Source organism: Haliaeetus leucocephalus, unplaced genomic scaffold (assembly GCF_000737465.1).
Source record: "Haliaeetus leucocephalus isolate CR32 unplaced genomic scaffold, Haliaeetus_leucocephalus-4.0 Scaffold2, whole genome shotgun sequence".
NCBI lineage: Eukaryota > Metazoa > Chordata > Aves > Accipitriformes > Accipitridae > Haliaeetus > Haliaeetus leucocephalus.
Window position 1 is genome coordinate 8,248,525 of NW_010972438.1, and position 12,098 is coordinate 8,260,622.

The 12,098-nt window shown below is 47.0% G+C and overlaps 1 protein-coding gene across 1 annotated transcript in view; it reads left to right on the plus strand.

Moving 5' to 3' along the window:
* ADAMTS9 (ADAM metallopeptidase with thrombospondin type 1 motif, 9) overlaps positions 1-12,098 on the plus strand; it is an 82,899-nt gene that overhangs the window by 25,975 nt on the left and 44,826 nt on the right. The window contains exons 12-18 of the mRNA XM_010573319.1: positions 5,819-6,000; positions 6,106-6,242; positions 6,852-6,969; positions 7,235-7,330; positions 10,718-10,884; positions 10,993-11,122; positions 11,711-11,837. Of these exons, the coding sequence (XP_010571621.1) occupies positions 5,819-6,000; positions 6,106-6,242; positions 6,852-6,969; positions 7,235-7,330; positions 10,718-10,884; positions 10,993-11,122; positions 11,711-11,837 (957 nt within the window). The remainder of the gene's footprint in view (positions 1-5,818; positions 6,001-6,105; positions 6,243-6,851; positions 6,970-7,234; positions 7,331-10,717; positions 10,885-10,992; positions 11,123-11,710; positions 11,838-12,098) is intronic.

Here is a 12,098-nt window from a genome sequence, read left to right on the forward strand (position 1 = left end):
TTGGTGTTGGCTTATTGCTAAGGAAATTGCCATTAGTGATGCGCCAGTGACAGTTTCATCACTGCTAATGGGAGAAGGGAGAGCTTGTACCAGCAGCACCGGTGGTGAAGTGACAGGAGAGGCTGGCTCAGCACGGCTGGGCGAGTGTCAAAAGAGAAGAGAAGGGCTGAGGCTAAGGGAGTTGGACACCAGCACGTTAATTAAAACGATGCTGAGAAACACACAAGCGCGAAGGAGTTCTCGTCTCGCTGTGCTGAGTCAGCACACGCCATATGGTCTTCCTGTAGCCATGGAGACACAAAAATAAAATATCTTTCCACATGCAAAAATAGCTATGCTGCCAAACCTTTGGGTGCTGTCAGTGAGAAGTATTCCCATCTTCTGGAGAGGCATCTGTTTGGACTGATAGCTTTTTGTGATAGAAAATCTCTTTTATCCTAAAGGCTAGTCAAGGTATTTTAAATTCCATCTTCTCTTATAGCTTGTGTTTTGTACCTTGGTGTTTCGTGAGGTGTATTGCTTTGGCTGGGATTTGCAAAAGCACCTAAATATGCTTGGCACCAAGCTGCCTGTGAAATCCCCGGTGCTTATCATTAATAACGGTTATTTTCCAGGCCCCCTTTCGAGAGCCATGTAGCTGTCACTGGCCTCTTCTCCAACCCCTCACAAAGTCTCTGCGAGGAGTTGTCTCTCCTAGCACCGTGCACGGAGCTTTACATCAGGTCTCTGGTTTTGTCCCTGTAATTTGACATCGTAGCGTGGGCTCCCACCACCTGCATCCCAGTTATCGTGGGGCTGCTGAGACGATACAAGTGGATGAAACACCGCTGGGTACTCTCCTGCCTCTCCCGCTTTTCAAAGCACTTTGAAAACATACAGAGTTTCTCCTCTGTTGTAGAAGGCAGCAAAACCAACCCAGATACCTTGAGTAAGGTCTGAAATAGTTTTCAGTAAGGCTTTTATATTCAAAGATGGTTTAGCTTTTTCTGTATATGAGGACCTGGGGTGGGATCTTGCATGCCAATAAAATACTGTATTAAATCTGGCTTTGCAGATGACACACACACACACACACCCCCTCCCATGGTACAGAAAATAAGGCTGCAGCTCCTGCCTCTAATGCGCTCTGACACATACACGGATGAGTATCTTGCAGGGCTGTAGGAAGAGCTGTAAGCCTCTGAAATGGCCGCAGACTGTGTTTTGACATACACTGAAGGAATGTATTAGCTAACCAGACCAGACCCTTCCAACCAAGATTGCCCACTTGGGAATTCGAGGCTGGCTGGTACAGACAAAGCCCACGGCTGCGGCGCGTCACGTAGAGGGTCTGTGGTGCGAGCCCTGGTTTTCAAAGCAAGGCATAGCTGCAGGGTTACGGGGAAAAGGCATATTTCATAAGATGTCAATACCAGGAGCCCTGTTTTCAGGAATGGCTTTCTGGATGGGGGAGTGTTATCTCTGCATGCCAGTTGGATCATGTCTGCATTTTGGTGCATCACAAAAGTATCCACCTGTGCTGAAAGCTGTCTGAACTTCCCATGTGAGCACATCTATAGATAACTGTGCTGGCCACTGGCAGCACACCTCCCAATTCCCGTCCCAGGGCTTTCTGGGATGCTGCGAAGAAGATCTCAAACTGATCCGTGCACGTGAGAGCTTCACGGATTTTTCCCGCAGTCGCTGCATGAGCACAGCCACAGAGGCAGACGTGCAGACGAGCACGTGTGCCCTGCAGTTCATTCTCCAGGGGCTTTTCGTTGTGGCAGAGTGGCTGCCCGTGGGGCTGAGCACGTGCAAAGCACCCCAAAACAGTGCTTCTTGGTGAGGTACCTGTACCTGGTGCTCCTGGACCGCTTGAGGGTTGGGTGCTGCCTCAAGGTCTGCAAGCAAAAATGTTCAAGGTTAGTAATTGCAGATGATGCATTAAGCGTTGCCTATTTAAGACCTGTTGGGGTGGGAGCGGGGATAAGACCCCACCGTTCCCCAGGCCTGGCTGCTGTGTCCTGGGAGTTGCTGGTGTGCTGGGAGGAACGCAGCGAAGCCGGGGTGTGCACAGGAGCTTGTAAGGGGAACGATGCTAGATCGAGAGCGGGTCCGCACTGGCTGATCAACTAGAGGATTCGGAGAGAAGGGAAATTGAGGCAGAACAAGGGGGTTCCTATGCAAGCACTGCTTTCCCTTCTGTCTCTGTGGTACATTGTTGATGATTATCCATAAAAATATTACATAGTGGGAAGTATCCCATATTTCTTTGTGACACTGAGAATCGATGTTATATGAGGCCAACTTATTTTTCAGGGTCAGCTCTTTCTGTTTACTCAGACTCTGTGAAAAGCAATGCTGGTTTAAAAACACCCTAAAACTGTCAGGGTGGTTTGGGGCTGTTTTGAAATGTCAGAAGCGTGAGTGTGCTTCAGCCCCAAACACTGGCTGTGGGGAGATTTACTGCCACAGTTACGAAGCTGACAGTTTGCAACACGATGGCAAGTTTTAGCATCCTTCAGTTTGTGGTGCGTCCATGTGTTCAATATTGTTTCAATCTCACGGGTCATGTCTATAGAAAAGGAAACTATACAGTAGCTTGGGATCTTTGAATTTTGTTAGATGTACCCTTAAAAAAAAAAAGGCTCCTGCATGTTCTTCTTAACTAACTTAATATTTAGAAGTCTCATTTTAATTAAATTGATTTATACTGGAAGCAATGTGGTTGCCATAAAAATGTTGTAATTGCAATTTTTTTTAAAGAAATGCCCTGTTAGAGCTTTGCATAATTTAGAGCCTTTGTCAAACCGCAACAGTCCTGCTGCGGCGTAAATGCTTTTGAAATGAAAATGATGAATCCTGTGAACTCCCCCATGAATACTTCGGACTCACCGAGGTCTGCAGTGTGCTGCTGCCACAGCTAAGAAGTTTCCCCATGTGCTGTGTGGGTACATGGTCGAGATGTCCCTTTGTAGCTGGAGGTAGATAACGTGCCTGTGTGGGAATAGTCCACGGGATGGGCTTCGGCGGTGGGAAACCCCCAGGAATCACCATCGTGCCTGCGAGGCAGGAGAGTCCAGGATGCATCCACAGGGACTGCTGCACTGGGTTGTCTCTGGAGCAGTCCCAAGTGTAATCAGTTAAATTATTTCGAGTTGTTTGTCGTACCAAGGTGGAGAATAGACTAAATCGGTAGAAACGGGGTTTAGACTTGCTCCACTAGCAACTGGTGTAAAATCAGTCTGTAAACAGGAATCTGCGCTGGGCGCTGGGCGGTTGCTTGGGCTTTTTATCACTGGTACTTGCTTAATTGCAAGCACCAGAAACCTTTGCAAGCGACACATGTTTAGTTTCCAGATGGCATGTGAGAGCTGCCCTCAGAGCAGGTAGAGCTGCTGTTACCAGCTATTGCTCTGGGCTGTGCCTAAAGACAAATCATACCCCTCGGCTTTTAGGATAGGTCTTGAGGGGTCTGCACCACAGCAATGTGTATCTCGGTGAGGAGAGGCTGCTGGCAGGAAAAATCCCCTGTGTGTAGCTGGTGGTGCTCTGCATCTCGCCTGCGGCTGCTGGAGGAGGTAACTCCTTCTGCCAGACCTGTGAACATCCCTAGTATGGTGCTGATGGGGTGGTGGGAAGTCTGCCTGCCCTTTGCCACTTTGCAGGTAATCTTTTGGCAAGTGCAAGCTGCTCTGTGCCTCTGTCTCCCCACTTATTTCACTCTGCTACTTGAGTGACAAATAGTTTTCAAACGTAAGAGTGAAGAATTTTTATTTGTGGGAGAAAAGGCACTGCTGGGCTTCCTAGGTGGTTGATGTGTCGAGATGCTAAAAAAAATGCGTTCAGGAGTAGGAACTTGTTTGACTCACTGTCTGTATAGACCTTCGTACGTGTGTAGAGGATTTCTGTCTCTGTTCCATTAGGAGACACTGACTGCATGCAATGTGGAGAGCTTATGGTGGGCACCTCCATGCTAAGGGCAGGGGTGGTTCCTGTTTATCACTTGTTGGTTCACATTTTGGAGGGTCTCCAAGTGTGCAAAGTGGCTTCCTTCCCGAGGAGGCTCAAAGGGAATACGGGCTCTGCCAGCATCCCTGGGGTGCCGATGGGCATCGGGTCCTGGGGCAAGGCAGAGCCGATCCTGAAGAAAATCCCTGAAAGGCAGGAGGTGTGGGTGCCAGGACTTCAGCGCCTGGCGAGTCCCTTTTCTGACCTGCCCTTCTTGCTGGCCCAGGCACTTTTTTTGTTCAGGGGTTGGGTCGAAGATGTAGGTTTAGTGGTTATTTTGCAGAATAGGCTGGAGCTGGGCACAGATGTTGTCCTGAGCTTTGAGGGCCACTCTCTGCCTCTGTACACGTGCCCTGGCACAGCACCATCAGGATGCTCTTGCCCTCCACTGACTCCTCTGAAATGGTCTGTTAAAGGGAGAGGCTGGGGCTAACCTCAGCCAGTGGAGGCTTTCCCATGCTGATGGCCGAGATGCATGTTAACTTTGTCTCCCTTGAGTGCAGGTCTTAACTGGTATAATTTTTTCTTTTTGGATAATTACAGCTTTGCCCAAGTTGACCCTGGCAACATTTCATCCAGATTGCAATATCTTTCCTTCTGTAACATCAGGCAAAAGCAAAGCTGCTTGGGTGGTACTGCAGTTTTTATTAGGCATGTTAATAGTGGTAGCTTGTGGAAGCTTCCACCATGCCCTCCCAATTTCATCTGAAGTTTCAGGAGAGAGCAGCAGAGATGGTGGGGGTTTGTTTGGAACATTTAAAGCACGGTGCATCCTTTTTTATTTTATTATTATGATTCATTATATACATAGAAGGCTGCACATAGATGGGTATATGAAACCTTACCTGAGTTCCTAGAAGAAATGTCCTTTGAATAGACTGTAAATAGGATAGCTTGTATCCCAAGGGTATTTTTCCTTGCAGCATTACTATAGCTGAAAATGAGTCCTCACCAGAAAAGTGCCTTCAGCTGGGCTTTTCCAATGCTGTCCACGTGCAGCTTGCTCCCACACCACTGCTGACAGCAGCTGGAGTGGGAGAGGCTTTTTTGGTCCCCAGAGTGAGCTGTTACCTGGGAAAGGGTCCATCTATATATGAGGACAAAACCAGTTATATGACTACAGCCCTGAATCTGGGAGTCGGGAAATTCAAAATGACAATTTCTCCTAGGCTTATCTGATGGCTTTTATGTGGCTTGGATGATATCGGTGTCCCCTGTTTATACCACAGTCATCCTACTATAAAATGGGGGTAAAGTATTTACTGGCCATCTTTGGTGCTTTCTGGAATACATGGAGATAAAGTTGTTTAAAAGTGTCTAGCATTACCATTTCTACCATTTGGGGCTAGAAATCCTGAAGGACTAAGTGCTGCCTGGCCTTTCAGCCTCTGCAGGGAAACCCTTTCTCCTTTCTGCTGTGATGTTTAGTTATTTGCAACCCAGTAGATCAGATGCAAACTCTCAGCCACCAAATCCATAGGACCGATGGGGTTGTGGAGGGATGGCCCCGTATGGGATCCCTCAGCATGAAACTAAATCCTCCGGTGAGGAGGAAGAAGTTGCTCTTCCTCTCTGGCTTCTCTCATGACCACTGCATTCATCAGAGAGCAAATATTCCCTTTTTCATCCCTTTTTAGCATCGCATATATGGTCTTTTTTATTAGACACCTGCAGCCTGGGATATTAATTAAAAGATATGCATAGATGTAGATAGAGCCATCAAAATGGTGTTGCAAATACCGACTGTGCTGAACAGGTTGCAGAACTGCAATTACATCTCATTTCCAGCTCGATCCCAGCCAGCTTCTCTTTCTTGTTTTTGCAGGCCTAAAAACGGTGGGAAATACTGCGTGGGTCGTCGCATGAAGTTTAAATCCTGCAATACCGAACCGTGCTCGAAGCTGAAGAAGGATTTTCGGGATGAGCAGTGCGCCGACTTCGATGGGAAGCACTTCAACATCAACGGGCTGCCCACCAACGTGCGCTGGGTTCCCAAATACAGCGGCAGTAAGTGAGGGGGGGACGGATGCAGATCCTGCCTCCTGCATCACCACGTCGGGGTGATGGCATTCAGATAAACGTGCTTCTGGTTTTCCTCCCTCCCATGCCCAGTCCTGATGAAGGATCGGTGCAAGTTGTTCTGCCGAGTGGCTGGAAATACGGCGTATTACCAGCTGCGGGATCGCGTCATCGACGGGACGCCCTGCGGCCCCGACACAAATGACATCTGCGTGCAGGGCCTTTGCCGGGTAAGTATTTTTCCCTTCTCTTTAGCGAGGGTGATTGCCGTTTTGCCTTGGCAGCATGGTCCTTCTGCACCTCGCTCCAGCCGGTCGTTGGCGTCTCCTCTTCACTTGGGGGCTGCCGGCTGCCCCGGCCGGTCGGGAGCTTGTGCCAACCTCCAGGTTTGCAGAAGAGTCGTGCGTGGAGGGTGTCTGTACGTCTGCCCTAAGTTACTGGGGGCTGTGGAGGTCCGAGCCTGAATCCAAATGATGCTTCCTTCTGCATTCTGCCCTGGTTCTTCCAGGTCAGACTCCGGAGCACTTTATATTTCCATTCACAGTTATTTTTGACGCTTTTCTCTATGGGAACAATTGATGCAAGAAGTTTTCTCTAGCAAAAGCATCACCTGGTGCAAACAGCAGTTCTGATTCTTGCTTTGTAAAAAAAGCCTTTTGTTTGAAAATGGTGTGGGATGGCCACACTGTAAATCAGCAGAAAAATGTGGGGAAGCAAAACGATTTGTCTCACAGCAGCCTTTTGCATACACAGCTTTTGTGTGCCTTAATTGGGAGGTTTGTAAATGCTGTTCTAGTCTGTATTTGCTCAATCTAGCTTTTTCAATTTTTCTCCTAAAGCAAGCTGGATGCGATCATGTGCTGAATTCAAAAGCAAGAAGAGATAAATGTGGTGTTTGTGGTGGGGACAATTCTTCATGCAAAACTGTTGCAGGCACATTTAACACGGTGCATTATGGTAAGAATCTGTTGCTAAAAACTTTATAGTGAAAAATGTGGGTCTATAAAAGCCATTACCACAACTTAATCTACAAAAACACTGATGTAAAATGCAAAATCCTTCTAGCTATAGCATATTCCATTTTATAACTATTTATGCTATCCCTAAATGAAAAGTATCGGCTTGTGTAATGTGAGGTAATTTTGCTCATTTCCCTTCCCCCCGTAAAAAGCAAATGAAATTTCTGTGTAATAGCCTTGACTTTCCGTTAAATCTTTTCTAGGCTATAACGTTGTGGTCCGCATCCCAGCTGGTGCAACTAATATTGATGTGCGTCAGCACAGTTACTCAGGGAAACCAGAGGATGACAACTACCTGGGTGAGTTGCAGTCCTTGTTTCAGTCCAGAAATCTGCTTTATTGTCTGGTTGTGGTGACATATCTACTGGCTGCTCTCTGCTAGGGAGGATGAAGGGTTCATTTAAGGGAGATGTTTTCTTATGGAGAATTTCTCTGGTATGTCTACCAAACATTCAGCCTTATCTTGTTCCTTCTTTTTGCTCATGCCTGCCTTGATGCAAACTTTGGGAGGTTCACAGATTGTAAGAAATACCCCCTTGGAGTGTCTCTGGGGCTGGGAAGGACTATCGAGCCTGGGCTGTGGGTGGGAGCTGAGGCACAAAGCTGAGAACCAAACAGGCTTCTGAGTTCTGCTGGAGTCTCCTCATCACAAGTTAACACGTCTCTGCTGTCACCGTTCCTTGGCTGGAGAGTAAATATGCCATACCCTGAAAGACGTGTGTACGAGCAAATCCAAAGAGAAGTTATTTTCTATTCCTCTCAGAATAATAATTCTGATTTCACTTAGACTGAGCCCTTCTTGTCCCTGTCTGACAGTGATATGTAACTGTAAAGAAATACCCTGCACCAAAGACATTGGTTTGATTTAAACCTAACAATAACTTGGCCTTTGGCTGTCAGACTTTCATAGTCACTGTTTTCTCTAATCTGTGGGTATGTTTCTAGAGGCAGATGAAGATGCTTGTGGTGCGGTGTTAGACCAGTCTGCTGCATGCACATATGCTTTTAGCACGGCCATGTGTCTCTTTTCCACCATGCTGATCAGTAATTCACCCCATAGAGAGTTCTGTTTGGGTTCAATAGCGGAGATAACACAAACGCATGTTAGGAGTGATGTTACGCCTGCCAGTCTGTCGTGGTTTAACCCCAGCCAGCAACTAGGCACCACGCAGCCGCTCGCTCACTCCCCCTGCACCCAGTGGGATGGGGGAGAGAATCAGGAAAAAAAGTAAAACTCATCAGTTGAAATTAGAACAGTTTAATAAGACAGAAAGCAAGAAAATAATAATGATAATAACAAAAATAATAAGATGACAATAATAAATGAATTGGAATATACAAAACACGTGATGCACAGTGCATTTGCTCACCACTTGCTGACTGATGCCCAGTTAGTTCCCGAGCAGCGATCCACCTCCCCAGCCAACTCCCCCCAGTTTATATACTGGGCATGACATCCCATGGTACGGAATACCCCTCTGGCCAGTTTGGGTCAGCTGCCCTGGCTGTGTCCCCTCCCAACTTCTTGTGCCCCTCCAGCCTTCTTGCTGGCTGGGCATGAGAAGCTGAAAAATCCTTGACTTGGTACAAACACTGCTTAGTAATAACTAAAAACATCAGTGTGTTACCAACATCATTCTCATACTAAATCCAGAACGTAACACTATACCAGCTACTAGAAAGACAATTAACCCTATCCCAGCCAAAACCAGGACACAGTTGAAGGCTGGTTTTGCCATTAGGTCCTGTTTGGGTCCCTCAGTCTCTCTGGGCTGCTGATGGAGCAGGGACTCGGGCTGTGGCCCCTTGCAGTCCCAGGGGGATGGCTGCTCTCCCGGCTCTGTTCCTCCTCTTTTGCACGCCCCGTGCCTGGCACTGCCCGCTGTGCTCCAGTAGCACGGGGTCCCTTATTTACATGTCTGAGCAGGGCATTTCATTTCATCTCACAAAATCACTGTGGATGTTGAGCATTTTTGCAAAATATGAGACTTGTCCAGTTACGGCAAGCACTTGGGCCATGTTAAAAACGGGACTAGGCTGGTGGTTCCCAGCCCATTGAAGGTCAAGGAACTCCCTTGAGAAACAAGTAGAGGAGACTATCGTGCACCAAAGGGAAATGATGCTGACAGCTTTGGCTGTCACTCTGAAATCCCATCCATGTGGCTGGACCCTTCATTCAGGCAAAAAGCTGAGCGGGTCCTCCCTGTCCTCATTCCCAGACGGGGGTCATGCAAGGCTGTCCGTCCCCGCACGCGAGCAGCCATTCACTTACAGCCGCGTTGCATCGTTTCTGCACATTCACGGCACTGAAATGAGGTGGTGCAGCACGAATGCACGTCAGTACCAAGAAAACCTTCCTGAGGTGTGATAGTTTTCTGTCCTGGGGGAGGGAGGGAGGTACGTTTCGTTATTCCTCTTTTCTAGAAAGAGAGGAATGTGTTGTGCCTATTCAAACTGGTTCACCCCAGAAGGAGCCCCAAAGAACTTCTCAGCTCTTCTTGGAGGGCCTTTAATCTTCTTGGGAAGCAATGAAGGCAAATCTTCTTTAATGTTGCTTTAATATTGCTGGGAAAGCATCTCTTCACATTAGGCCTGACTAGAAGCAAATGAGAAGTGTGCATGTGTCCACCTATTTTGCAGCTCACTGAGTGTGAAATCTTGGGCCCTCAGTACTGTGAACCTTGTAGTTGCTTAACAATTTAGGAGGAATTTGATGTTGTCATCAAGTCCAAGACATGTACCTACTGTTGTAGGAGATACAGTAAACGGGAAGGAATCCTTTAATGAGTTTTACTACTGCCTAATGACATTAAAGCCTCCAAAGTGTGGAATTTGGTTGAGTATAGCGTCTGCTTTGTGCGTTTTTCTCCGTCTATGTCTGTCTGCTACCGAGCAGGGTTTTGCTTCATTATCTCTCCTCATTTGGTGTAAAAACCTTCCCTTTGGTGTTTTGGTGTTAAGTTTAGATTTTTCTGTACAGAGGCTTTGTAGTAATGTAGCTGTGATGGGTGAAATGGTGGGGAAACTAACTTAGGAAATTAGCTACATAATCGCATTAGTGTGAAGTTGTGCAGCAGACTGCTGTTTTCAGGAAACTGTTCCTTTTATAAAGCATTTAGGCTTTAAGCCTTCAGTGCTTTCACATACCTTAAGATTTGGAATAATAAAAAGTAGGGGGGGAGGAGGGAGAGAGAGGGGGAGATACTGACCAAGCTCCCTGTAATTATCTACTAGAAAATGACATTTGGGCAATTAGCGTACATACATGTACCCTAAGAACACACCTGGAAACAACAGGGAAGCCACCCTATCCGCACGGCTAACAAAAAGATTTGGGCAGGATTATTTTTTGCTGTATACGAGGGGATACAGACTGCGTGTGCCGCGTACAGCAGCCGGCCCGGCATGCCTCTTGGGTATCTCTCTGCCCTGGGTTATGGGTGAACTATTTAGCAACAACTTCAAGCATTCAGCCTTCATTTAATGAGGCTCCCCGGTGGAAAAAGGAGAAGGCACAATGTCTGTAAGAGCTCTGCTGCTCTCTTTACATCCTTTCTGTCTGAGAGTGCCAGTGGGCTTTTCCTCCCACCCCAATGAAAAGGAGCACTGAGAGCGCGTGACCCACGTTATTATGTACGTATGAGTTAATTCTGCGTCTTTAGTTCTTGTTTTTTGCACCTATGCAGCCTTATCTAACAGTCAAGGAGACTTTATATTAAATGGAGACTTTGTCGTCAGTATGTTTAAAAGGGAAATCAAAGTTGGGAATGCTGTGATCGAATACAGCGGATCGGATAATACTATTGAAAGGATTAATTCTACAGATCGGATTGAGCAAGAAATAACACTTCAGGTGAAGTATATGTTGTGCGTGTGGAAAAGTCTGCCCAGCATTACTGGACTGAAAACAGTGGGCAGCGAAGTCTGTTCGTTTACTCCGCTTCATCTTTTTTCCTCTCAGGTTTTATCAGTGGGCAATTTGTACAATCCTGACGTTCGTTACACGTTTAATATCCCCATTGAGGACAAACCTCAGCAGTTTTACTGGAATGCATATGGCCCGTGGCAGCCCTGCAGTAAGCTCTGCCAAGGTGGGTGCTTGGGAAAGGCTTAGTTTTGTCCTGGATTTGCCTGGGATCTGGGTAGTGCCGTCAAATCCCTCTCCGTTCGATTTCTTTGAGATTCTCACGTTATGGGCGTAATTGTTTCCCCGGGCTGTAGTAGTAGATAACATTGTACAAGGTGTAGCACTGCTCTGCTGCTTCTCGGTTTCGGAGCAGGGCACCTTTACAGCCCCTCTGAGCCAGGTAAACCTTGCAACCTGGTTTGCACGTGAGGAAGCTCAAGCGCAGAAGAGATTCCGTGGCATTTCCTAAGGCTGCAAAAGGCATCGGTGTCTGGTTTGGGGTCTGACGTCCCATCGTTGCCACCTGCCAGGGCTGCGAAACAAGCAGAGCCCGTGCTTGCAGGCGTGCTGCAGCTCCGCCTGCGTCCATCTCGTCTGCGTTCAAGTCCTTCTGCTCTTTTTAGAGAGTCTTAAGCCCCTCCCTGTTTCCGAAAGAGATTGAAAAGTGTAATTAAACGTCTCTTAATTGCTACTATAAAAGGAGTAAGAGAAATAACTGATTTGATCGCTTTCCTGTATGACTCAAAGAACGTGCCGTTGTTTTTCTGTGTAGGAGAACGAAAAAGGAAACCTGTGTGTACGAGAGAGTCGGATCAGCTCACGGTGTCGGACCAGCGATGTGATCGAATTCCCCAGCCTGAACCCATCACCGAGCCTTGTAGCACAGAATGCGAATTAAGGTGCACTCCACTCAGCCCTGTATATATGTTACATTGTATATTTATTGTTTACTCTTCTTTCCTTTCACCTCTCACCGTAATTCCTTTTCTCATCAGCCTGTATTGGATTTTAAAAAAGAGAAGGATTAGCAGTTGCCTCTTTGTCGACCAAGCGGGATTGGCATTGACCAGCAGTGTTTTGAGAGGCACTTTTCTACGTTTTCACATTTCTCTTGTTGGATTAAATTAACGCTAACTAGACAAAAATTCACCTAATGTTGA